The 24,516-nt window shown below is 54.5% G+C and overlaps 3 protein-coding genes across 5 annotated transcripts; 1 reads left to right on the top strand and 2 right to left on the bottom strand.

The window, feature by feature from the left end:
- Positions 1–3,785: 3,785 nt before the first annotated feature.
- On the bottom strand, positions 3,786–7,512 carry PTMS (parathymosin). The gene is made up of 6 exons (XM_075415759.1): positions 7,291–7,512; positions 6,236–7,147; positions 5,430–5,501; positions 4,765–4,846; positions 4,540–4,604; positions 3,786–3,921 (listed from the first exon to the last, which is right to left on the bottom strand). Exons 1-6 carry the CDS (start codon positions 7,510–7,512, stop codon positions 3,871–3,873), a joined length of 1,404 nt encoding a protein of 467 aa, XP_075271874.1. The 3' UTR covers positions 3,786–3,870.
- A 3,091-nt stretch (positions 7,513–10,603) lies between these two features.
- Positions 10,604–20,373, top strand: MLF2 (myeloid leukemia factor 2). 3 transcript variants are annotated; one of them, XM_075438363.1, is made up of 10 exons: positions 10,604–10,703; positions 11,144–11,231; positions 13,687–13,760; positions 15,673–15,799; positions 16,265–16,300; positions 17,789–17,842; positions 18,265–18,390; positions 18,736–18,895; positions 18,983–19,223; positions 19,782–20,373. In XM_075438363.1, the coding sequence occupies exons 3-9, from the start codon at positions 13,711–13,713 to the stop codon at positions 19,159–19,161; spliced, it is 732 nt and encodes a 243-aa protein (XP_075294478.1). In that variant the 5' UTR covers positions 10,604–10,703; positions 11,144–11,231; positions 13,687–13,710; the 3' UTR covers positions 19,162–19,223; positions 19,782–20,373. The 3 variants fall into 3 exon arrangements, with proteins under 3 accessions (XP_075294478.1, XP_075294496.1, XP_075294487.1); XM_075438381.1 differs by lacking the exons at positions 10,604–10,703; positions 11,144–11,231 and adding an exon at positions 13,364–13,510; XM_075438372.1 differs by lacking the exons at positions 10,604–10,703; positions 11,144–11,231; positions 19,782–20,373 and adding an exon at positions 13,425–13,510 and having other exon boundaries at positions 18,983–19,605.
- Positions 11,527–13,370, bottom strand: LOC142360816 (uncharacterized). The gene is made up of 2 exons (XM_075415627.1): positions 12,360–13,370; positions 11,527–11,946 (listed from the first exon to the last, which is right to left on the bottom strand). The coding sequence occupies exons 1-2, from the start codon at positions 13,368–13,370 to the stop codon at positions 11,815–11,817; spliced, it is 1,143 nt and encodes a 380-aa protein (XP_075271742.1). The 3' UTR covers positions 11,527–11,814.
- Positions 20,374–24,516: the final 4,143 nt, after the last annotated feature.

Below are 24,516 nucleotides of genomic sequence, written 5' to 3'. Positions count from 1 at the left end.
CTTTGCACTGGCATCTGCATTGTTTGCTTTTCTAAACCACACAAAAGGGCCGTCAGAAGCAGAAACTGTCAGTCTAAAGGGAAGTCTCACAGAGCCTGCAAGAGCATGACTGCGCCACCTCCACAACTCTCTCCAAGCAGCCGCAGAAGAGGATGAGAAAGAAGGAAAGCTCCGATGTCGCTCTGTTGGCAGGACCAAGAGCTGCTAGAAGCTTGGAGCAGGTGCCATTGGAAGCAAGGCAGGGACCATCAGCACCAGACATCTCCTTGGCAGCTCTAATGATACTGTGATCGGAGCAAGCAAGTTGCTTAGGAGAGGTCTCCTGACACCAAAACCTCTCTCAGGTGAAACCACGGAGGACTTTGTTGCGGGCATATTGAAAACTAAGGTCTGGTCTGTCAGACCCAGTAGTGAGACCTGATGAAGGCACGGTTAGGTTCAGCCGGTACACGCTTCTGTGCAGACAGTCTCTTGCAGTTTAATCCCAGCATGCACTGACTTCTAGCGTAACTTTTGGCAAAACTGGTAGCGTTGAGGGCGTTCCGCCCCCAGCTGATGAGGTTAGCAGCTGGTCACAGGGACTGAATTAAACGAATGGAGGATTAGCACAGAGCAGAGAAAGGTAGATAAAGGCCCTGAATGGTACCGTTACTTCTGAGAAACCACTGGTGAAGATGGGCTTTGTTCTTACCTTGATGATACCGGCATGACACAATTGATCTCACTGTGGGAGAAGAATTAGGCTGAATGATAAAAAGTGTCTGCAGGTTTGGATGCAAATCAAGCACACAGGCAGTCTTGAGATGAAGTGCAGTGCAAAACCCTGCATCCTCAACTTTTTCTGGAAATCTGTGCAACTTCTTGCTGTGATCACCTTGTCAGCTAAAATGCCACCGGATACAGCATGGATCTTTGCAGGGCTAAGGCAAGGGAAGAGACTGTGCAATTTTCCATGATGTTATCTGTAGCCCCCACCTCAAGGCAGCGATGATGTCCTGCAGGTCACTGAGATGAGAAAATAACAAAGCAGATATTCTTCTGTTTCTGTATCTGTAGCTATATCTTCCACCTATCCACAGATGATGACAACAGTGTTCAATAAAACTGAGTAAGATGGAAGAACTAGTAGAAGCTGGGGAGTCTGGGGGACCATAGAGACATGGGGAACCTGGCTGGCAGCCCTTTGCCACTTCCCTCTGTCCTGCAGTGTCCCGCGTTGCTGCTGCTGGCCTCACCTCATCAGGTAATGCCTCACTTCCTTCTGGATGACGGGCTGGCCACAGTCATAGGTACTGGCGTTGCATCCATACAGAAAGCAGAAATGGAGTTCTCTCTCCACAACTTCTCATTGGCAAGTACGTCCTTCACTACTCATAGTCAGGCACTGCCGCAGTGGTGGGGAAGAAGCGTGAAAACTGCAATCAGCCCCTGCAGAGATTGTACCGTCCGCTAATAATTTATCTTTGGTGCTGAACAGTAGAAGGTGACTGGTCAGCAGAAAGTCTGAGGGTGTCCTGAGGACTTGCTCCAATCTGAAAGTATCTTGAACAGAGACTAGAAGCCATCATTTTTTAAAATGGAGCAATAGTAGGAATACAAAACTGCAAAAGCACAGGTAAGATACCTGCAGGCCGAAGCAGCCCATGGATCACCGTGCCCAAGATGAGCGCGAGCAGGGCTGGGTGGTGCAAGTCAATCAGAGGCAGCAGCTACCTGCTTTTGAAACGCTGTTCCTGGGGAGAAGGCACCCAAATCAGCTGTGGCTCCAGCTGCTGCGGGAGCTCTGCGGGGAGGGACGGGACGGGGCTGCAGTGACCACGGCCAAGGCTGACCCTGGGCAGCAGAGAGAGGGCATGGCCACAACGACAGTGCCGCAGAGCCCAGCACATGACTCCAGCTGGAGATGGGGATGTCCCAGGACCAGAGGGGCCTGTTTGAACCTGGCCCATCCCTGCTGGAGGAGAAGGGCCCAGATCCCCTCCCTGGCACCGAGCTGGGAAGGTGGGAAGGGGACAGGGCAGGAGCACCGGGGCTGTGGTAGCCCCTAGGCTGAGGTGGATCCAGACCCAGCAGAGGCTCCATCAGCAAATGGGTGCTGGGGGAGCAGTGCACCCACACCCTGCAGCGCAGTGAGATCCCACCAGGCAGGCACATGCCCCCAGAGCTCTTGGTAGGTGGGCAGGGCCTCAGTAGCAGCTGTGCCATTTGCACCATGCTCATGCCCCTCTGCGCCCTGTGGCGAGATGCAGACCTTTGGAGAAAATGACAGTCAAGGCTTTGCCCCCCCGGAGACAAGTGACTATTTGCACTTCCAGTATCTGATCTGTTGCTGCAGTTGGCCAAGCACGAAGCCACCCATGCTCAGACAAAAGTTGGTATTATGTACAGCTCCCAGTCTCGGTGGCTCATTGTGTGATTGCCAAAGGACGAGTGTAAAAAGGAAGAAACAGTAACAGCAACTTTAAAGCTCTGCAAAGCTGAAAAGACAAAGTGCTTGACCAATCTTTCCCAAGCAGCTTCTGGGACAAACAGCTGAAGCTCTTGCCCCGTAAAGCACTTCCCCGCTGCTGTGACCGATGCTGTGTGGGTCATGCCTGAAGCCAGGTGGGGCAGGGCGGCCGCAGGGCCCCGAGTGGTTGGGTTCCCCTTGTTACCTCTGCCACCAGGTGCCGAGGCCCCACTGCTGTGCTGAGACCTTCCCAGTAGCCCTGGGCTTGGCCTTGTGCCATGCCCTTGCTGTGACCACTGGCCAGAGGGAGGGAAGCAGGACCTACAGGTGTCGGTCTCCATCACACAGGGCCCTCTGAATAATTAGCACGGGTCTTTTAATTAAGTTGGGGCTCCCCTTCCCACCTGCTTGCTGGCCAAGCCAACCTGTCTTTCCGCAAGCCAACTTCTACCGATCTGATCATAACCCAAGATGATGTACGGACACAACCATCCACACAAGAGGTTTGAAATATTTTTAAACACTTTTATTTACAGTGCTAGTTGAAAACAATATATATATTTATATCTATCATCCTCGTGATGTCTGTGCCATAGAAAATGCTGTGGCTATATTGCCTTTAATTTACAAAAAATGGTCACAAGAAAATCTGAAGGGAAAAAAATGGAAATCAAAGTTTGGTCCCCAATTGTTTCTCTCTTGATTTGTTTTAAAAAAGCCTCCAAATTAAAAATAATACACAGTTCAGATGAAATTCATATATAAAAACGCTTATCTTCTGAAAAATTCACGAGGGCCAGCTTGCTGTCACGTAAACTTTGAAGAAAAAAAAAGCTTAAAATAAATCCTGTCTCTGTGTGCGGTTTAATAGAACCATTATTTGCTTGTAACATTCTTTTTCTTTGTCTCTGAGGGTTCAGTGGGAAAGCAGACGAGAGGAGGCCTAGGACTGGAAAACGCACCATGAGATCTGTGCCCGCAGCCTCCTGGACTCCGGGAGGATGTCTGACAGCAGGTCTGGGCAGCAGAAGCTGTCACGAATTTCAGCCACACTAGTGACAAAAAAAGGGAAGGCAAGTGCAAACGGAGGGAGAGGTGCTTGCCACGTGAGGAGCCGGGCACACGGGCCTGGTGAGGGTACATACTGGGCCCCAGAAACGATGAGATTCTTGAGAGAAGAGGATCATTTGCAAGCTGGGCACAGCTGAAGGGATGTTTGGGGATGGGAATAATTTCAGCTGGGGCATGTCACGGATGGGCTAGGTCTTTGGGTGAGAAGGAAACTGCTGTCTTCTCTGTTTGAGAGCATTTCTAATCTTTCCTCATCTGAGACTGTGTGAAGCCAGAGGCTAATGGACAGTGCAAGCACAGGCTGGAATGGAGGAGAGATGGACGGAACAGAGGAGATGGGAGGGGAGGGCTCAAGCTGAAGACCCGTTTTCTGTCTTCTGTCTCTTTGGATCCACTTCATCCTAGGCAGGACACGGAGAACGGAAAAAGGGAGTTACCATCAAACAGTCACCACACCGACATACATCATTTCTCCGCAAAATTTTTACTGCTGCTCTTTCCTCCATATGGAATCTCTGTCTGGCCTGGCCTAAATCCACTCCTCTTTAAAGCACCCTTGAGTGCCTGACACAGCTGTTCTGCTGATGATCACGGTTAAGGCGTGGACAGCCCATCTGGAGGATACCCGCGCTGTTACTTTCGGGAGGTATAATAAAACCCAGGCTCACATCACTTCAGACAGACCCCGAGATCCACCCTCACCCCCACCATCCATCTTCTGGCCTGAAGCTTGGAAGTCACAGGTGTTTGAGGAATCACTGCCCAGGGAGATCTCGAGCGCCTTGGCTCTCAAACACTCAGCACCATGGCTGCTAGTGGAAGGACCTGGATCCCATGAGAAGTCTACAGGGGTTTATTATCCCCACACCACATCAGATTTGTTTACCCATCTCCTGCTGAAGCAATGAGACCCGAGGTCGATTTGAGATCCTGAGCGACAGCACCCACGTGGATTTGATCAGCACACGGCAGCTAACCTAGTTCCTTCTCACTGCCGTTACTCTCACACTACCACTCACCTCCTCCTCCTCTGCAGATCGTTTTCCTGCATGACCATCCTGCTCTTGCCCATTCTCGTCTCCTTCTAAGCACAAGCAGAAGAGGAAATCGCAGGTTAATTGAAGCAGCATGTAGAGGAATGTAATCTCACAGTCAGAGGGCTCAGAGAAGGAATTTTCCTCCACAATCTTCTATTCCGCCCTCAGCCCGATTCCTCCCATTCTCCCTACATCAATTATTCCTACCTTCATCCTCATCACCTCCTTCTTCTTCATCCACATCATCGGGATTCTCTTCCTCATCCTCTTCGGCTCCATTTTCCTCATCCTGAGCGAAACAAATTGGTCAGAGCAGAAACTGGCGCCAGGATAACGTTCCCATGTGCTCTTTGCTGCAAACGCAAGAACAATCCCCCCAGCTCCCGCCACTTTGGACTCCAGTCTCAGATGTGCATCAAGTGACCTCCGCACTGTTACTCAGATACCGTCATTCCCACCATCCCAGCTGAAACCGTCTTCCCAACCGGCCTTCTTCCCCAAACCAATCCTTCCAGCCCCCCCCCCCCCCCCCCCCCCCAATACGAACCTCCCTGGCATCCACCAGCTCACATCCTGACAAGTTGCTGCCCTCCCATCCCAACAACCACAACATCTCTCTGGCTACAGAGCTAATGACTTCGCTTGTGCTGGCACTACATCTGCTTCCAGATCCCTTCCGACCTTCACCAGTCTGTGCCTTTCCTCGCTGTTCTTCACCCCGCACTCCTTGCGCACCTCAGGACACTACTGGTCTCTCCTCTTTCTTACTCTCCCGTGCTCCCTTCACACTCCTCGCCCGCGGCGAGCCAGGCCAACCACCCCTCCCATACCCCTCCCTGATGCCTCCACGTCCACCCCTGGCAGAGCCTGACCTCTACCACCTCCTTCTTCTTCTCTTTGTGGGCTGCCTTCTCCTCCAGTTTTTCCTTCTTTTCTTTGATTTCCTACAGGGAAGAGACGGGAGGAACCACGCCGGCGCTCAGCGGCGAGAAAATAAAGAGAGGGGGGATGCTTAAACAGAGAGGGTTCGAGGGGAGCTGGCGGGACAACGGTGAGGGGGGAAAGCGCACCCGACGCTAGCGCTGCCCTCCCTGACAAAGGAAAAGCGGCGACAAAGCGTCAGAGCCACTTTTAGACTGCACATGTGGAAACCAGAACTGCGGAAGAGTTTAACGGGTTTGGGTTTTTTGGGTTGTGTGGTTTTTTTTTTGTTTTTTTTTTTTAATTATTTTTATTTAAAAAAAACCCAAAACCTTGTCCGTAGGAACGAGGCGTTTCCGGCCCTCCCCCGCCGCCACCCTGGGACGGGGCGGGTAGCGCGGCGCTTTGTGTCCACACAACTTTCCGCGCGCCCGCCCAGGGCAGGGGGGGTGCCCGCTGCCCTTAAACCGTTCCTTAACGGCTCCGCCGCCTCCCGCCCTGACGGCAGAACCGGCCGCGCGCCTCCCGGCCAATGGGGGGGCGAGGGCGGGGCGCGGGGGGCGCCAGTATCCTGGCGCCCCCCCCGCCCCGCCCTCGCCCCCCCATTGGCCGGGAGGCGCGCGGGCCCGCGCGCGCCCCCCGCCGCCCGGGCACCTCAGAAAGGGCCGTGAGGCGAGCGGGGCCCGGCGCCCTTCACCCCCCACCCCCCGTCGGGAGCGGGCCGGCTGGCGGAGGGGGTTGGTGGGGGTTGTCTCACCTTAGCGCTGAGCTCCGCCGGCGCCTCCTCGACGCGTTTTTCCGACATCCTGATCCCGGTTAGCGAAGGGAAGAGGCCGGTGGGAACCGTCCGAGGGAGCCCCGCGGGGGAAGAGAGCGAGGAGGAAAGCGGGGGGAAGGCCGTGAGAGGCGGGAGCGCAAAGTCCTGGCGGTCCGGGAATTGGCGGCAGGCTCCCGCCCCCGGGGCCAAAGTACCAGGGTCTCCCGCGGTCGGGGGGGATACGCCGGGGAAAGGGGATTTATACACCGCCCGGTGACGAGGGAAGGAGGGACCTCGGGAGGCGGAGGAGGGAGGGGAGAGGGACGGGAGGCGGAGGAGGAGGGAGGGGAGAGGGACGGGCCGCTCCGCGCCGCGGGGGAGCGCGGGCGCCGAGAACAATGTGCGCTCCGCGCTCCGATAGAGCCGGCGGCCGCCCGGCAGCGGGGACCGCCCCGAACCCTCCGCCGAGGCGCCGCCTCCCGGCCCGTCGAGGCCGGGCGGGGGCGCGAAGCACGAAAAACCCCCGGCTCCGCTCTTTCCCGCGGCACCGGGCGCTGCCGAGCCCTCCGCTCGCCGCCCGTGCGGCGCGGCCCGGGGGAAGGAAGGAAAGAAGCCACCCGTAGGGCCGGGCCGCCCCTCCCGGAGGAACCCGGCGCGGCGCTGTGTGGGAGGGCAGCGCTGGCGACGGCCGGGCTCACGCGGGCTCCTGCCTGGAATTTTCCACTCCAGCTGCCTGCCCGCCCGTCCCCCTTCCCTCCCTCCCTCCCGCTGGAAGCGCTCCCGGAGGCGCGGCCCCTCCCCTCCGCTGGGCCCCCGCCGGGCGGGGCGGGAGCAGGGCCGCTTTTCCCGCGCTCTGTGTCGGCGGCAGAGGGAGAGGGCGGGACCCAGCTCCCGCGCGCGTCGGCGAGGCAGCTGGGGGGGGGGCGGTAGGGCTAGCGAGCGCATCCCCATTCCCCATATAAGGAGGGACTGATGAGTAGGCGCCTCATTGGGCTATTCAAATGAGCCGTCTGCCTGGCAACAGGCTTCCCATTGGCTGCCGGGGGTAGGCTGACTGGTGGGGGGGGGAGCGCAGGAGCGGTTGCTGCAGTGTGGAGCCGCTGGCACGTGGGGCGGTGGGGAAGGCACGCGAGGGACCGAGGGCGCGTGGCGGCGGCGGGGCCCGGCTGCCGGCCGGGGCCGCTCTCCCTGGGCGGGGGGGGGGGGGGTTTGCCCTGAGCGCCGTCCGGGACGGGCTGTGAGGAGTGGGGCCTGTCTTGACACGCCTTGGGGCGCATCTGGCCTGCAAACCGGGGCAGCCTTCGGTGTCCTCAGCCCTGAGTGCTACTCGGCGGCCGCACGGCAGGTGTTGGGGCCGGGCCGCCGCCCTCCTCCCCGGCAGTCCGAAGCGGTGCCCGCGGACCGCTCTACGCCAGAGGCAGCTCCAGCCGCCCGGCGCCGGCCCGGCCTCCCGCTGCGGCGAGCGGACGAGCAGCGTACGGCGTGCAACACTGACCCCTGCCGCCCGGTCCCGGCCCCCGCCGGCCGCCTGGCCCCCGGCGGAGGCGGCGGCGGCCCCTCGGGGCGGGGGGCGGCCCGCGGGGAAGGATGCCCGCCCGGCCGAGTCTTCTCATAGGCGAAAGTCCTTTCCGCGGGCCGGCAGGTCGCGTCTTGCAGCTGCGGGGATTTGTTGCTAACTAAACAGATGTTCCTAGGGCCGTGCTTCAGGCCGTTGTTTATCAGCTCGAGTGGATTGGGGATGACTAAATTCCCTTTACCCTCCCCGGCAGATTTATATTGTCCCATTCTTAGTCATGGGCACGCACAAAAAAATCTGCATGCGTATGCAAGCCTGCGTACAAAACTAAGCATGCACACGAGTACATACAGGTGTGCACAGCCGTTCTTACAGGTACAATGCGAGGTTATTAATCCATCTGGCTGGAAATGTATTTAGGTACATGACCCCTTCTTGTCCTTCTGGTACAAACTCAGTAAGCTTCTGTGCAAAGTCAGGATTTAGAGCTGGTGCTCCAAGTATAATCAGTTGTGTTTCAGTTTAAGCATTTAATAGAAAAAGTGATTGGTGCTTATGGAACAGGGAGGGCAATAAGTACAGATCTCCTGAAGGAAAGTATGAAAGCAATCGGGTAAATCATAATCTGTGTGACAGGGAGGTAGGAGGTCCCCACCTTGTCATCTCCTGCTTCTCTCAGACGCTCTGACTTAGCTATATTCTTCCTAGCTAGAAACAGTGCATAGTGCCTGCCCTGAAAAAATTGTCATGTAACGCAGACGCACAGATCCAGACTAGTACCGAAATAACAAAGCATGAAAAAAGACACATTAATTTTTTTTCCTCCTTCCATTCTGTAAGCCTCTCTGGTCAGCTTCTCACCTGTAGCTGCTATTGGCATTCAAGCCCTGATTTGGTTCAGGTACCCCTCCTTCATCCCTCTCTTCTGCAAGAAGAAAATTTTAATTTCTGGAGCTATACCCAAATATAGGAGCCAAAAAAACCCCCATGAAGTGGCCAGATGTTGTTCCTCTCTGCTTCTGCTTGTCAGGAGACGCGTGGCTCATGGCTCTGCTGTTCTCTTCACCAGTCCAGGTTTCTCATCCTTTCCTTCACAGGCTTAACTACTGAAAATGCAAAGCTACGCCAGCACGCATCCCTTGGCAGAGGCATTTTCGCATTAATGCATAAACGGGCCTTGACACAGCGTTGTAGAAGGGAGAAGGCAAGGGTCATATTCAGTGATGTCGCTGTGCCCAAAGCGCGTTGCTGACACAGATGGCACACCCAGAGATGCTGACAGACGAACACCCGTGTGTGCAAGGGAAGCCTTTTTCCAGCACCCTGTAGGATGGGGACGCTTGGTCGGCTCTACAAACTGGTGTGCCACCTGTGACCACTCCTTTCGCCCCAGCACTTGCAGCGTGCAGCCTCACATTTTCCCTTCCACGCTCCCCACCACATCCTCTTTGCAATTTTTACCTCATCTCTTGCTTCTCAGCTTTTGCCTCCTACCTGTGATCTTGGTAACATTCTTCCCGCAGCCCTCTCCCTGGCTTCCCTTTGCGACATCCTTTATCCCAGGTACAAAATTCGTCTCGCATCCCCTCCTTTGTTTTCCACATGTCCCATTTTGCCCTGCGTGCCTGCATCAGGTATGTTTTTCCCCTTAAATCATATGCAAAACTCTTCTTCATGCTTGGTGATGCGCCCGTTCTGCATCCCAACTCTCCTCGCCCTTCAGATCCCGGCGGTGGGATTCCCTTGGCTTCTAGCGTGCAGCTGCCTTGCTCAAGGCCCAAGGGCCTCCCTTCACTGTCTCACATAACTCTTCCCTGTGTCTTCTGCTCCTCCTGAGCTGTGCCACTCTGCATTTCATCTGCCAGATCGATTTGCAGCTTTGCACTGCTTCCCTTCCCAGCTGTGTTTTCCCCTTTGTTGCAAATGCGAGTGTACTCTTTGTGCGGTCTGCAGATGCAAGTCCCTGTTCAGTCTGTTCTGTAGTCTTTGCCTCAAGTCGCTTTGCCAGCTCAGCAGAATGTATTCCATCGTTTTTGGAGTCCGATGTCCTTAGATCAAAGGAGGGAGGTGCAGAAGATCCGTGATACATCATTGTTCGGGAACAGACACTGTGCCTGTCTGCCTGCAGCCAGAAGAACAATATGAATGTCATTTTCTCTGCACAATAAATTACAACTTTTGTGCTGCACGCTGTTTGTGCTTTGTGTTGATGCAGGCATGTGTGTGTGTTTAGATGCAGTACACACCTGTTTGCGCACAGTGGGGATTTTTCTCTCCATTACACACATTTACTGTGGTGAGTGTAGAAAATATGGTGCTTTTCTACTGAGACATGTTTTAAGCTTGCATGTGTGTCTGGACTTTCATGTGTGGTGTGTATTTTTCCACTTGTAGCAGATGCAGGGTGCATGCAGCTGGAAGCAGATATTTATGCGTTTTGTTGTAACACCTTGCTAGTCTGGTCACTGTATTGTCTTGGGGGGCGGGGACTTTGGTGTTTATGGTGAAGGCTGAACTAACTCTGAGCAAAATCAAAACACAGTACTGGGTATTTCAGGAATGTCGCTTTGTGAGCTAACTCAGAAGTGGTTCAAAAACCCTTCCAAACTGTTTGCCGAACAACAAGAGAGCAGAAGGTTGTGTATTTGCATTAACCTCGCATAAAGTCAGACACAAAGAGTATCTGTCCTTTTACTCAAAGTGAAACTATGAAGATCTCAGTGTGTGGAGGGAATGTGAGTGCATTTACATATTTAATCCACACTGTTCATCTTTTTGTCCTGTGCCCATTAAAAATCCAGGCAGGTAATCAGTTTGTTTCTTCTTCCATGATGCTGTATCCTGAAGCCGAGAGGAAATACCCAAGAATTCAAACCACCGGCCAGCTTTGCGCTGGGAAACGGCTTCCTGGGAGGGAACGTATTTAAGCACTGCGGAGGGCTGGGAAGCAGGGTAGGTGGCACCACAAGAGGAAGCCAGAGTAGCAGGGCGTGAGGGGAGGCAACGCAGCCTGTCAGAAGGGTGGAAAGGAGAGGGAGGTTTTCAGTGGTGATTGCTGTGAACCTCTGGTAGCTCACATAGTGCAGATGGAGGTCGTGGTTCTCGCTCCCGGTGTGACACACGCGTTCTTAACACGAGCAAAATATTCTGGAAGTAATCGCTGCTGCGTGACACGCACTGCGGCCACCGCAGGCTGGCCCTAGCATCCCACGGATGAATTGTCAGGTTTGAGGATCAAATCCGAGCTGTCCTTCAGTCAGGGCGCCCTTCGTCTGAGGTCAGAGGTAGTTGTTGGGTGAGGATTACGTAAGAGGCACAGACGAAGGGAACCAATGAGGAAATGGCTGTGGGCAGCTCTGACTTCTGGTAAGGAGGATTTCTTTGTCTTACAGGCGTCCACAGGAGTCCTGGAACATTTGGGCTCATTAAGAAGCCGTTTCTGTCTCCCTGGCCAAAGCCATCAGTCGCTGGAAGCAGCAGGTAACGAGGCGTGATTTCTCAGTGCACTGGTTACGTACCTTCACCTCATGAGAGTCGGTTTGCTTTGAAAACGCCGGCATGGCGGCTGTCCCTTGGCTGGCTGTGCCGCTGGGGACGTGGGGGGACGCATGGGGGGAGGCGGCCTTGGGGCAGCAGCACCATTCACCCCTCTTGCCTTGCGCCCTTTGCTCACCTCCTGGCTGCCCGCTGAGCCCCTGCTTCCCCTCCCCCATCCTCCACCACCTCCCACACAGCCTGGGCAGCTTGAAAAAAAGAAAGGGAGGAAATGGAGAGACATAGGTAACAGCTTTTATTCATGATGGACACCCGGTGAAGCAGCCTAATGGACAATGTGCGGGGAGCAAGATGGGAGACTTGCTTCTCATTCACGCCCCCACGTGCTGCGTTGTTCTGCCCTAGCAAGCGGCCGTCGCCGTGGTGCCCGTTGGACGGAGTGTGGTGAGCACTGCACAGAAACCTCTCCTACAAACACTGCGGTAACGCAGCCTCTGCCTTCCTCAGAGCTGTGGGGTCGTCCATGTTCCAGAAAAAGGCGGGGTTTCCAATTCCTCTTTCCAGGGGTTCACCTGCCATTTGCCACCAGCACCATTACTCTGCAAGCTGGATTCTCTCGAGACTGGCTGAACTGGTGACGCCGCTGGCCACGCAGCTGTGGGTAGCGTGGGCTCGTCAAGTGGCAGGACTGCCTGTGGGGCTACGGAGACGCCCAGTGGGACTCAGCCTCAGCCCCCAGTCCCGCACACTCGGCCCTCTGGGTCGCAGGCCACTTGCGGAGGAGCAGCATTAGGGACAGAAAAAGGATCTGCAAAGTGGTATTTGTTCCAGACTCCTCTCTGTTCCTCCTCCCTCTGTCTCTGGAAAGCAGCAATGCCCAAGGTAGTATTTTTAAAAAAATGAGGGAGCCCTGCCATCTCTAGGACATTCCAGGAGAGTTTAGGGGGCTCGCCTGTGAGCGGCCCCCCCGCGGGGCACTGCCCCAGAGGTCTGTCACCGCGTGGCTGTGCCCTGCCCACAGGGTCTGTCCCCACCTCGCGATCCTGCCCCACTCTGCTGCCCACAGCTTCCGTCTGGTGCCCATTCGTTTCAGCCTCCGACAAGCGCGCTTACCGGAGGCAGCGGGACATCTGCGGAGCCTTCTGCAGGCGCCCAGGCGCGGGCCTCCAGCGAGAGGTCTCCTGTCCTGCCTGGGCACCACGTGGTCCTGAGGGCCGCTGTGGCAGGGCGCGTGGCCAAGTTCCCTACGCGTTCTGCCCTGTGAGGCGTGCTGCCGGGTCGCTTTCCCCCGTCAGGCTCCAAAATCCAAGGACGTGGCTCCTGCCACAACCCAGGAGTGCGATTTCCCAACCAGACCCGGCGAGGCCGGTGGTAGCCGAAGGCCACCAGCCGTCCCCAGGGAGGGCGGCAGCGGCCGTCACCCCGCCGATCTGCGGAGGCTCCCCGCCGTGGGCACCTGCACTTCGCCTGTGGAGCCCAACACGCAGCCGCCCCGCAGGCAGAGCCCGGCTCTCCCCGCAGGCGGGCAGACCGGCCACCGTGACCGCACTCCCTCCGGTTCCAAGCCGCCGCGGGCTCGCCGTCCCCCTCAGCCGCCGCTCCTCTTGCCGAGGCGGGCGGTGAGCGGCACCCCCGAGGAACAATGGCCCCTTGTCCCGGGGCATGTTGGCACTCGCCGCCAGCTGCAGCTCGCTCCCAGACCCGCCAGGCACTGCCGTGCGCTGGGCCCGCTGGCGTTAGCGCCGCCCCGTCGCTCCCGTGCCCGCCGCCGCGCCCGGGCCTCCCGGAGGGTAAGGCCACCGCACCGGCGTTAGGCCTACGGCCCCCTCGGGCCCGGGGCGTCCTCCTCCGGCTGGCCCCGCAGAGCCAAGCCCGGGGCTGCGGGGCTGCCCGCACGGCGTGCAGACCGGCCTGGGGCTGGCGGGCGGCGGCCCCCGGTGGGGCGGCGGCCCCCGAGCCTGCCCCCGGCGCCGCGCCAGGGGGCGCCCTGCCGAGCAGCCCTGCCGGCCTGGCCGGGCTTCGGGGCGCGCGCGCGGCGACGTCGGCGTGAGGCGAGGGGCGGGGCCTCCCGTTCCCCCTCGCCCGCCCCCGGTGAGCGCGTCGCCGGCCGGGCCGGGAGCGCATGCGCGGGGCGAGCCGGCTGGCGCGGGCAGGGCGGCAGGGCCGAGCGCCGGGCCGGGCCGCGATGGGAGCGGAGGTTTGAGCGGCCGCAGGCGCCCGGCTGCCGCCGAAGGGGAAGGGCTGCGCCCGGCGCCCACCGGCAGGCAGGGGAAGGGGCGCGGCGGTCGGGGCCGGGAGGGCCGCGGCCTAGGGCGGCGCGGGGGCAGCGCTGCCGTCACCTGCGCGGGATGGGGCGATGCGGGAGGCGCGGGGCGGGGGGGGCCGGTTCAGCCGCCTGTCCCCTCCCCGCCCTCACCCCTCCCCTCCCCTCCCTCCGCAGAGGCCGCCCCCGCCCGAGGGAAGCATGTTCCGGCTGATGCGGGACGGCGAGCCGGAGGACCCCATGTTTGCCATGTGAGTCGAGCCCGGCATCCGCGGGGTGGGGGGTGGGGTCGGCGGTTGCAGTGTGGGCCCTGGGCAGGCAGAGGGGCAGGGGCTCCCCTGGGCTGCGGTAGGTACCGCCGAGCGGCGGCTGCCGGGGGCGGAAGGGGAGGACAGGGACACACAAACATTCTCCTGAGGGGCAGCGCTGGGAATAACCCGGTTTGCGCTGGTCTGGTTTCTGTAACAGAACGTGGGTTTGTAGGAAAGCGTAATTAAATAAAGTAGGCCAAAAGACATTGCAGCTGGCTGAGGAAGAGAGGGCTGGAACACCGAGGCTTTTTCTTTGTGTGAGGATTTTTCATGAGGATTTTCTTTCTTATGCAAAGTAGGATTTCAGTTCAGGTAGATAAAATCTGCCGTTCCCTCCAGTGTTTTGTTGCTGTTCTGCTCAGGAAGTCATTGATGAAGCTGGAGACGGCTGCTAAAGCAGCTGTCAGGTTGTAAGGAAGGAAGCAGAGAGAAGACAAGTAGTTTTGAAATGCGAGCCTTGAAATCTGACAAAGATCCCAAGAACTCCTCTTGGGATCCCTTGTACTGAATGTTTCTGTCCATTGTCCAGAAAATGGATGCTATTGGTAGGAATAGACTGTACTACAGTAAGAATATGATAATGTTAAGCATGGCACTACTAGAAATTTTGTGGAATTAATTTATAAAGTTTGATTTTTGCGTAGAAAATTGGTAATAAGCACGGACTTTATCAGCTGTAAACAAATTAGCAGGAGAGGAGACCTTGATGTCCCAGTTAGTCACAGAATGACTGTGTATTCTCATTGATGTGGCCGGTATGAGTCTAGCTTTTATTATGGGAAGCGTTTGCAGTGGAGACAGAAAAGTATCGGTTCGAGGTAGGTGCTTTTGTGATCTGAGGAATATTCAGTGCCACTGAGGTTATTCAGGCTCAGGAGCCATAAGTGCAGACTATAAGATGTGCAGAGAAATGCTATGGTATTTCCCAGACTTCTTTTACTGCGGCCACTGTCTTCTGTGACCGTTTGTCCCTATTCTCCTTTTTCTCTCCTTGCTCCTCCAACGTGTGAATGCATACAGACCTCAAAGTGTAGGCTGCAAAAGAAGGAGAGGAAGGAAGACCAGTTAGGGACCCCAGTTATTGTTCCCGTTCCCTCTCAAATCTGCAAAAGCTGTATGTGGTCTCAGCCTCTTGACAGGTGCACACGTAACACTGCAGGAAAATAGCAGATGAAGATTACTTGGGACGGAGTGATGTCACACAGTGTCAGGCCATACAGTCCATTCTGGAGGTTTCGGTCTCCCATTTGAGTGTGTTTGTGCGTGTGTACATGAAGGGGCGAGAGGACAATAACTAGGATCGCGTGCTCTCTGGTGCGATTAAGCGTAGTGCTCTCTGTGCAGCCAGGAGGGTCTTTGTGCACCTCGCTGCAAAATAAAGAACTGCTCTTCTAAGAAGAGTTTGGTTGTTTAGCAGAGCTGTGAATGTGAAGGGTTTTGATGGCACAAGAGCAAATGAATATGAAGTGATAGTGGTACCTGGACTGCAGATTTGAGAACTGGCTTTCATCTGTTAGAGCAGTGAGGTTCTGCAATGGCCTTGGCCAAGCTTGACCCTAACGCATTCGTGGGAGCAGAACACCGAACTACTTCTGAACAGACATCACTTATCACCTGAGAGGGATTCCTGGTGGAATACTTTCAAGTGCAAGATGTGAAGTGGGACCCAGAGGTGCCTTCCAGCCCCAAAGATCACCATAAGCAACACTGAGTTTTTGGGATTCTGGATTTTCAGCTTGGAAAGGAATATACAGTTGCACAAGAGAAGCTCAAAGTCAGAATGGGTGGAGTATGTGGGGCTTTGTCTTCTGTCATCCCTTCCTCACCATTGTTCTCTCGACCTTTCCAAAAGGGACCCTTTTGCCATCCACCGGCAGCACATGAACCGCATGCTTTCTGGAAGTTTTGGGTTCGGCCCACTCCTTGGCATCACCGATGGGACCACACCTGGGGCTCGCCAGGCTGGCCGTAGGATGCAGGTAAAAGAGGGGCCGAGTGCAGGATAAAAACATAAACTGCCAGTTGGCTCCTGTCTTCCACCATCGTTGGGCTGGGCATGCCCCTCGCCTTCACACGGGTGGTGGGCGTGGAATTAATCTCTAAAACAGTGGTGTTCTCGTCCTTTTCTTTACTCCACGTGCACTAATACATTGAATGCAACTGCGTTGTAGGTTGAATGGGAGGAAGGGAAGAAATACTTTTTACTTCTCAAGGCTGTAAAAAAATATAACTGGGAGAAATTTAGGAGCATTGCCTTCTGTTTGGTTGGTTAGGGATGGTATGGTTTGAAGCGCAGTGGGTCTGTCGGGCGCTTTCTTGAACTGTTTCTTGGGCTTTAGTGTTCTGAGTTCTGTTTCTGAGAAGCATGGGGGTGTGCTGAGGAGTATCTCGTGTTTGGCTGTTGCAAGGTCATTCTCTGTTCTGTTTTTCTGTTGTCCTGGCAGGCAGGAGCTGTTTCACCTTTTGGGATGCTTGGCATGGTAAGTTCTCTCTTTTTCTGGGTCACATTAGAGGCTTTCCAAATAGTGGCTTCATACTGAGATTCACCGGTGCCTTGTGCAACTGGTGCTAAAATGTAGTCATCTGTGAGCAAGACACTACTCCTAACGGGTAGTGGGAGGTGGGAAGGTGTAAAGAGACCAGAATGAGCTCTAAATTTATAGTAAACCGAAGATGGTATTGAACTGAAGCTGGAGGCAGCTGGTTTCTCTTGGACCTTTCTCATTGAGTCGCTTATATGAATTCAGGCCTTTCTGATGTTGCCCCTCCGATATTTTAGTCTGGCCTGTGAGCTGTTTTAGAGGAGAATTTCTAACTCTGTCTGTATGGGGAGGTTGTGTTTGCACCTTGACCAGACAAGATCCCTAAAGCTGTTACAGTGCAAGATTTCATAGCAGTTGGGACAGTTAATAAACAGGAAGAGCAGATGGTCTCTGAATAACCTCGTATGTCTAAAAAGAAGCTGCAGCTCTGTTTGGAGGTAACGGGGAACTGTGACAACGCAAGGAAAAGACATCAGTAGACAGAGGTGATTATTGATCCTCGTTCGCCAGTGGTGGCAGATGGAAAAGCCAACCGAATGCTTCAGGCGAACAGGACTAGAATGGGAATGGCTCTGTGTGTGTGAGAACACTGTGCTTGGAGCGTGGTGATCTCTGTCATCTACTAAAATAATACAGTGGAAATAGGTTATTCCAGATCCGGCAACTTTAGCTGCCTTGCTCTGCAGGATTGCCTCAGTGAAAGAGACTAAGCGTCCTGGAATTGTCGTAGCTCAGAGAAGGATTAGTAAGAATACAAACAGATAGACTTCAAAGGATAATAACATTGCGTGTGAGTACTGCTCTACTGGAAATGAGAACAAGAGGCTACTCGAGGAAACAAAAAAATCGGCAACTTTAAACTGACATAGTCATTTTGTTTACATATTTCACAATTAACCTGTGAGACCTGCTGGCCCGGTGTGTTACTGCAGCCTCTAGGTTTATAAGATTAAAAAGTCAGGTGTTTGTAGGGAAAATAAGAAAGCTTGTTATTATGTTAGAAAGAATACAATCAATGGAAACTTCCTTGTGGTTTAAATTAAGGGTTGACAGTGATGAGGTAAAAATGTCATTGAGGATGACTGTCTTACGGTTAAGATCACTGTAAGTGTGTACCAGAGATTTCTTCTCTTACCTTTGCTGAGTGCCTGGACACACAAACCCCAGTGCCTGGGGAGCCAGACCCAGACTAAAAGAACACCCGTTGCCATATTTGGAGAGCCGGAACACTTGGGTGATGCAGCCTGAGAGAATGGAGAGAGCAGCAACCCCAAGTCCTGTTTTTTCTGCACTACTGAAATAAAGGGCAAAGAGCAAGGTTTTTCTTCTTAGGCAGCAGGTTTTTGTCCCTTGCAGATAGTTTGTTGTTCTTTCCTCCTATATCTTTCCAAACTGACTATTGTGTTCTCTTTTCCTTTTCATCAGGCAGGTGGTTTTATAGATATGTTTGGGATGATGAACGACATGATTGGAAACATGGTAAGAACCCTCCATAAGCCGATCTGTGTTGGGAGGAGTACCAAGGGTGCTCCTGCCACCCACTCTGTTGTCTCCCATCTTACTGGCCTGCTTTGGTATCGGGTCTGCTCAGGCTGCCAAGGTGGCAGAGGCCGTACGCTTTGCTTGCTGACCAATATGGAATGATAGAGCTTCTTCCGGAGGCGTATCCGCTGAGTGCAGGGAGGAGAGGTGGGGAGGGAGGAAGCGTGAGGGTAGACTTGTTCAGCAAGAAACGAGAATTAATTTAACAGGAAGATGTATTCTCCAGAAAGAGGGACCCACGGGGATTTTATTCTTTCTATTGTAATTTCTTCTTACTTTGTTGTGTAGAGAGAGAACTCACTGCCATCTCCTCTTCCGTCCCGTGCCTTCTTTATACCTTTCCCCATTTCTTCTCACAGGAGCATATGACAAGTGGTGCTAACTGCCAGACATTTACCTCCTCTACTGTCATCTCCTATTCCAACCTGGGTGATGGGCCCAAAGTCTATCAGGAGACCTCAGAGATGCGTTCAGCACCTGGCGGGGTAAGGAGGAGGCTGCAGCATCTTCCCAGCACGAGGCTGCTGGTTTTGCTGTGGGTGGAGAGGCTTCATTTGTTGCCTGGGTGCTGGCCACCCACAGCACTTCTGCTTTGCAGTCGCGGTTCGAGGAACGCGTTGTGACTCACTGAACCATGCTGAGGGCCACTGGGAGGGGATGGGAAGTGCTGGCAGGGGGGAATCCTTTTTTGCCTCATCATTATGTTGCATCTGACATCCTGGGAGTGGTGGCAGTGCAACGTGGCTGAAATGCTGCAGGCAAGAATCGGAGTGCCTTACGGGGCTGGGAGAATTGAATTAAAATTATCTTACCCGGGAATCTGCCCTCAGATCCGTGAGACTAGACGGACTGTGAGAGACTCGGACAGTGGCTTGGAACAGATGTCGATTGGACACCACATCAGGGAGCGGGCCCACATCATGCAGCGATCCCGGAACCATCGCACAGGTGACCAGGAGGAGAGGCAGGACTACATCAACATGGATGAAAGTGAGTACTGTCCGTGTCCTCGTCCCAGCAAACCCGGGTGCCGCTTCCCACCTCCTCCCCGTCTGATCTTGTGCTTCCCTTACGTAGGTGACGCAGCTGCGTTTGATGATGAGTGGAGGCGAGAGACATCCCGTTTCCGGCCGCAGCGGGGGCTGGATTACCGGCGTCATGAAGGCAGCAGCGGCCGCCGGGCTGAAGGGACTCGTCTTGCGATCCAGGGCCCTGAGGATTCCCCCTCCAGACAGTCCCGTCGGTATGACTGGTGAACCCAGACCAGACCTTGGGGGGGGTGCAGCATGGCCACCCCCAAATCTACCTACACGCTCTTGTAAGTCTTAATGAGTTAGGTTTTTTCCTCATCTTCCGTTGCGCGGTTGCCTCAGCCATATGATTTTTTTTTTTTTTTTCCATTGCCCGAATCTGATATTATTTTGAAGTGTTGGTTGGAAAGGGTTTTTTTCACCTGGTCTAGAGAGCATGGGAAGATGTGAATTTTGAGGAAATACCATTCTGAATGGGAAGGTTGAAGCTGTTTCAGTTAGCTTTGTCACCAACAAAAGAGTTTGGTGTCAGCCTTAACTGGTGGATGAAATGGTATGAAATGATGTAGGATCACAATCTGTAGAGTGTTTATACTGTCATTGTATAGAACTTAGAGACCATTTGCTGTCAATCCAGTTTGAAATATAAGTAAATGCTGGTGTCTGCTCTCCTGTGTTTTGAATAGGGTTCACTAGGATGTTATCTAGTGCTTGAAAAGGCACTTTTTTCCTTGGTTTTTTTTTTATGTCTAGGCATCAGGTTTAAACATGTCTTTATCTGTCATCCGTGCTGCTTTCTAGTCACCACTTACTCTTTTTATGTCCTCCGTTTCGCTTCCTCCCAGGTACAGACAGTGAAACTCTGAAGTCCCCTTAAAGCACCACATGGACCTTCCTCGAATTTAGTATTAACCTCCCTCCCACTTGAGAATTGAAACAAAGCAACTAATCTTCTGCATTGCTCTTTTGCGCCCCACTTGGGTGCTTCACTGGGGCGTGGGGAATCTCACTGATGTGCAAGGAACGCATTAATTGCCCATGCCCTTTCTGCTCTCCCTTGGTTCTGTTCTTTCTGCCAGTAGTGGTAGGCATGAGGAGCTGCCACCTTGCCTCTTCCATACTTTCCACTCTTTCTGTGGTGGGTTGGGCTGGTTCTGAAGTTTGTGTTTAGTCCCCTGTGAAAGAAATACGAGGGAATTCTGGTAGAACCCCGTGTTGGTCCCGTCACCAGGACGGAGGCTTCGGTTCCCCTCCTGCTCCTTGGTGCAGCTATGGAGAAGCAGAAGGATGTGTGCGTTAGGGAAGGGAGGAGCAGAACAAAAGCTGGATCAGCCTGGGGGCCCTCCCCTGACCCCTCTTCAGTCAGCTCCCCCACTTTTTTAATTTGTGAAACTTGTAACTAGATGTTTACTGAATAAAGAAACAAACTGTAAAGAATTGATGCATCAGACTTTACCTTCAGCTAACCTAATTGTGCCTGCTGTGGCATTAAGTAACCTCTTTCATATCCTTGGAAAATTGCAGAGGAGAAACTTGGTGTTTAATTCTAAGGCTTTATTTTCTTACAGAAAACAGCCTTATAGCCTTCCCATGTAGTTACCAAGTGAGATAATGCTCAGCATGGGAATTGTGAAAGAAGACCCAAGAACCCACCATTTGCAAAAATGCCCTGTAGTTGCTGTAGTTTTGCTGTGCACTCGAGGGAATTTGGTTGGTCTTTCTTGGTGCCTAGTCATCTGTGCAGCCCTGAACTGGGCCTCTGGGGTTCCTGCACAGCCAGGGAATATTTCCGTTATTTTCTCATTGTTTCTCTACAGCCACAGCTGGCGTTGTTACAAGTGACCTTTTCTTAATTTCTTTGGTCTGAGGTGGAACTTGGGAGGCTTTAGGAATACAGCACTAGGGGAGATCTCTGGGGTTCTTGGGCCAGTTCCCGCTCTGGCACGCACCCCTACGTAAACCTCGTCAGCTCCTCTGGAACAGAAGGCAGTAATTGGCGCATGACGGACGCTTGGAAGTGGTGTGCTGGGCTGGTGCGATGTGTCTGCACGTTGCACGCCTGGGCGCTAACAGAGAGACGAACGCCTTGCTGAGGACCGAGTATCTTGCCCAGAAAACACGATGCAGAATCTGGCCCCTGAAAGCAAAGTTTGCGCGTGCTCCAGCCTGCATGGAAGCGCAGGGCAGAGCCTTGGCTGACTGCAGGCTCTGTCCCCGCTTCCGCGTGCTGTTCTGTCCCGTAGCAAACCCTGGGAGGACTCTGGTCTGCTCTGCATCCAGGCGCTGTTGGAGAGGTCTCCAGCATCTGGGAGAGTGAAAGGGAGGACCTCGTTTGAGGCAGTGAAGTGTTGGGGGGATCAGCCAGTGACCCCTGGGGAGCGGACTGAGTTTCTGGAGGTGGCATAGTCAAGGCAGGCCCTGAAGAGGGCAAGGCTGAAGGAGGAGCTACGTGGAAAAAAGCAGGGCTTGGGAGAGGTCTAATGGCAGACAAGTCACCTTGGGGCTGCCAGACTTAGAGAGAGGGAAGAGGAGCAGCAGCAGCAGCCCTCGTCTCAGTGGTAGTCTCCAGCTGATGTGGGGCCTGGCCTTTTGATCCAGCGAGGAACCCACAGAGCTCAGAAAGGCGCTTACAGCATCGAGGCAGCGGCGGTAACCAGCCACGAAGTCCTGGCCATTCTTGGAGGCTGTGTCTGAGAAAGAGAAGGGGCAGAGGGGCCTGGTGATGGGGAATAACTTGGACCTTTAAAATGTGTGGATCCGTTCCTCTGCGGGTGTGGAATTCCCCATCTGGACAGAGAACAGATGGAACTGTGGCAAGTGGGATGTTGGTGGCACAAGCTGTGGCAACGGTGACTCCCCGCAAAGTGGGCTGAGGTGTGGGCAGGTGTGCCCCTTGCTCAGGGCTTTTACGTGGGTGCTGCCCTGCTCGCAGGCCTGGGACGTTTGCGGGGTGTGAGCTACCCGGTGGCTCCAGCCTTGCTGACTGCTCCACAGCCGTTTCCAAGATGTCGGCCTTCTCCAGGCATGACACACCTCTGGTGGTCGAGGGCAATGGGAAAGCGGTTTGGTTGGAGGAGGATCTTGTGATATGGTTGGGAAGCAGACAGGAGCCCGGGAGAGAGTTGTAGAGACCCCAGAGTAAGTACGGGGAGTGCGTTGGGAGGGTGTTTTGGTTTTCGGCTGCCGCCGGCAACAAAAGCGCCACGCGGCCGCCCCTCCCCCCGCTGGCGTGCGGAGGAGAATGGAAAGAAAGAGGCAGAAACTGGTGGGTCGGGATAAGGGCAGTTTAACAGAACAGCAAACAGAGGGAAAACAGGAACAACAACGATACAAATAAGGAGAAAACACAACCACGAACCGTACAACAGCCGCTCTCCCGAAACCGGACCGGCGCTGCGCCCGCCCAAGCCGCGAGAGTCTTCCCGCCGCACCGCCCCCCCCCCCACCGGAACCCAGCGTGACGGCACATGGTATGGAATACCGGGCTCTGTTTGGCCAGGTGGGGTCAGCCCCCACCCCCCGGCTGTGCCCCTTCCTGGAGTCCGGTGAAAATTAACCCTGTTCTGGCCAAACCCAGGACATTATCCACCCCTTATTCCATACCATCTACGTCATGCCCAGGTCCCCCACTGTCCGGTTGATCACCACCACTTCTCCTGTCTCCAGATATCATTCCTTTAGTCTATGGATCATCACTCTAAAGTGTCCATTGAGTTCATTTAATCCATGACTTCGGGCTCCATCTGTCGTTATGGTCTTCCGTGGCAGGGGAGGTGATGTGTGGTGATGGGTGGTCACTTGCTGCATCCGGAGCTCACGGCTGATGTATCTGGTGTGGCCCGTGCCCACAGTCTGCAGGAGATGTTGATCTTGATGAAGTTGCTGGATGCCAGTTGTTGAAAACCAGGTCCAGTTCCATCATCGCTGTGCTCTGCTAGGTTTTCATCGAAAAAGTCCATCCTTCTTTAATCTGGATGATTCTTACTATGCTACTACTGGTACAAAATATAACAATTATAACAGTGATAACAGACAGTGACAGGGTTATTTAACAACTAACTTTATACAATTTATTTATGGACTATTCTCGCCCAAAATTAAATCCCCATGAGGTACACATCGGACTTCCCCATCCTTCCGCATTACCCACCAGGTACACCCAGGTCCTTGAGCAAAGGCAATCCCGCGGACGGGCTTGCCTGTGCCCGAGGCAGGACTAACCCAAACCGTCTTCCCTAACATGTTCCGCATGTGCACTACAGGGACTTTATCCCCTTCTACAGGGCGCTGAGGTTTTGACTGGGCAGGACCAGCCCGGTTGGTGGACCCTCTGGTGTTAACCAACCAGGTGGCCTTTGCTAAATGGGTATCCCAATTTTTGAAAGTCCCACACCCCATTGCCCTCAAAGTGGTTTTTAGCAGCCCATTGTAACGTTCGATCTTTCCAGAGGCTGGTGCATGGTAGGGGATGTGATACACCCACTCAATACCGTGTTCTTTGGCCCAGGTGTCTATGAGGCTGTTGCGAAAGTGAGTCCCGTTGTCCGACTCGATTCTTTCGGGGGTGCCATGTCGCCACAGGACTTGTTTTTCCAGGCCCAGGATGGTATTCCGGGCGGTGGCATGGGGCACAGGGTAGGTTTCCAGCCATCCGGTGGTGGCCTCCACCATTGTGAGTACATAGCGCTTGCCTTGGCGGGTTTGTGGCAGTGTGATGTAGTCAATCTGCCAAGCCTCCCCATATTTATATTTTAGCCATCGTCCTCCATACCACTGAGGCTTTACCCGCTTGGCTTGCTTGATTGCAGCGCATGTCTCACATTCATGGATAACCTGTGCGATAGTGTCCATGGTCAAGTCCACCCCTCGGTCACGAGCCCATCTGTATGTCGCGTCTCTTCCTTGGTGGCCCGAGGTGTCATGGGCCCACCGAGCTATAAAGAGTTCACCCTTATGTTGCCAGTCCAGATCCACCTGAGCCACTTCAATCTTAGCAGCCTGATCTACCTGGTGGTTGTTTTGATGTTCTTCAGTGGCCCGACTCTTAGGGACGTGGGCATCCACGTGACGGACTTTTACAGCCAACTGCTCTAGCCGGGCAGCAATATCTTGCCACAATGGGGCAGCCCAGATAGGTTTGCCTCTGCGCTGCCAGTTGTTCTTCTTCCATTGCTGCAGCCACCCCCACAAGGCATTGGCCACCATCCAAGAGTCGGTGTAAAGATAGAGCACTGGCCACTTCTCTCGACTGGCAATGTCTAAAGACAGCTGGATGGCTTTCACCTCTGCAAACTGGCTGGACTCACCTTCTCCCTCGGCAGTTTCCGCGACTTGTCGTGTAGGGCTCCATACAGCAGCCTTCCACCTCCGCTGCTTCCCCACAATGCGACAGGACCCATCCGTGAACAGGGCATACTGTTTCTTATCTTCTGGCAGCTGGTTATACAGTGGGGCCTCTTCAGCACGTGTCACCTCCTCCTCTGGCGATGCTCCAAAATCTTTGCCTTCTGGCCAGTCCATGATTACCTCCAGAATTCCTGGGCGACTGGGGTTTCCCATTCGGGCGCGCTGGGTGATCAG

Source organism: Opisthocomus hoazin, chromosome 1 (genome assembly GCF_030867145.1).
Source record: "Opisthocomus hoazin isolate bOpiHoa1 chromosome 1, bOpiHoa1.hap1, whole genome shotgun sequence".
In the NCBI taxonomy this organism is placed as follows: Eukaryota; Metazoa; Chordata; class Aves; order Opisthocomiformes; family Opisthocomidae; genus Opisthocomus; species Opisthocomus hoazin.
Note: the sequence above shows the minus strand (reverse complement) of the source record. Positions and strands in the feature narration are given on the sequence as shown.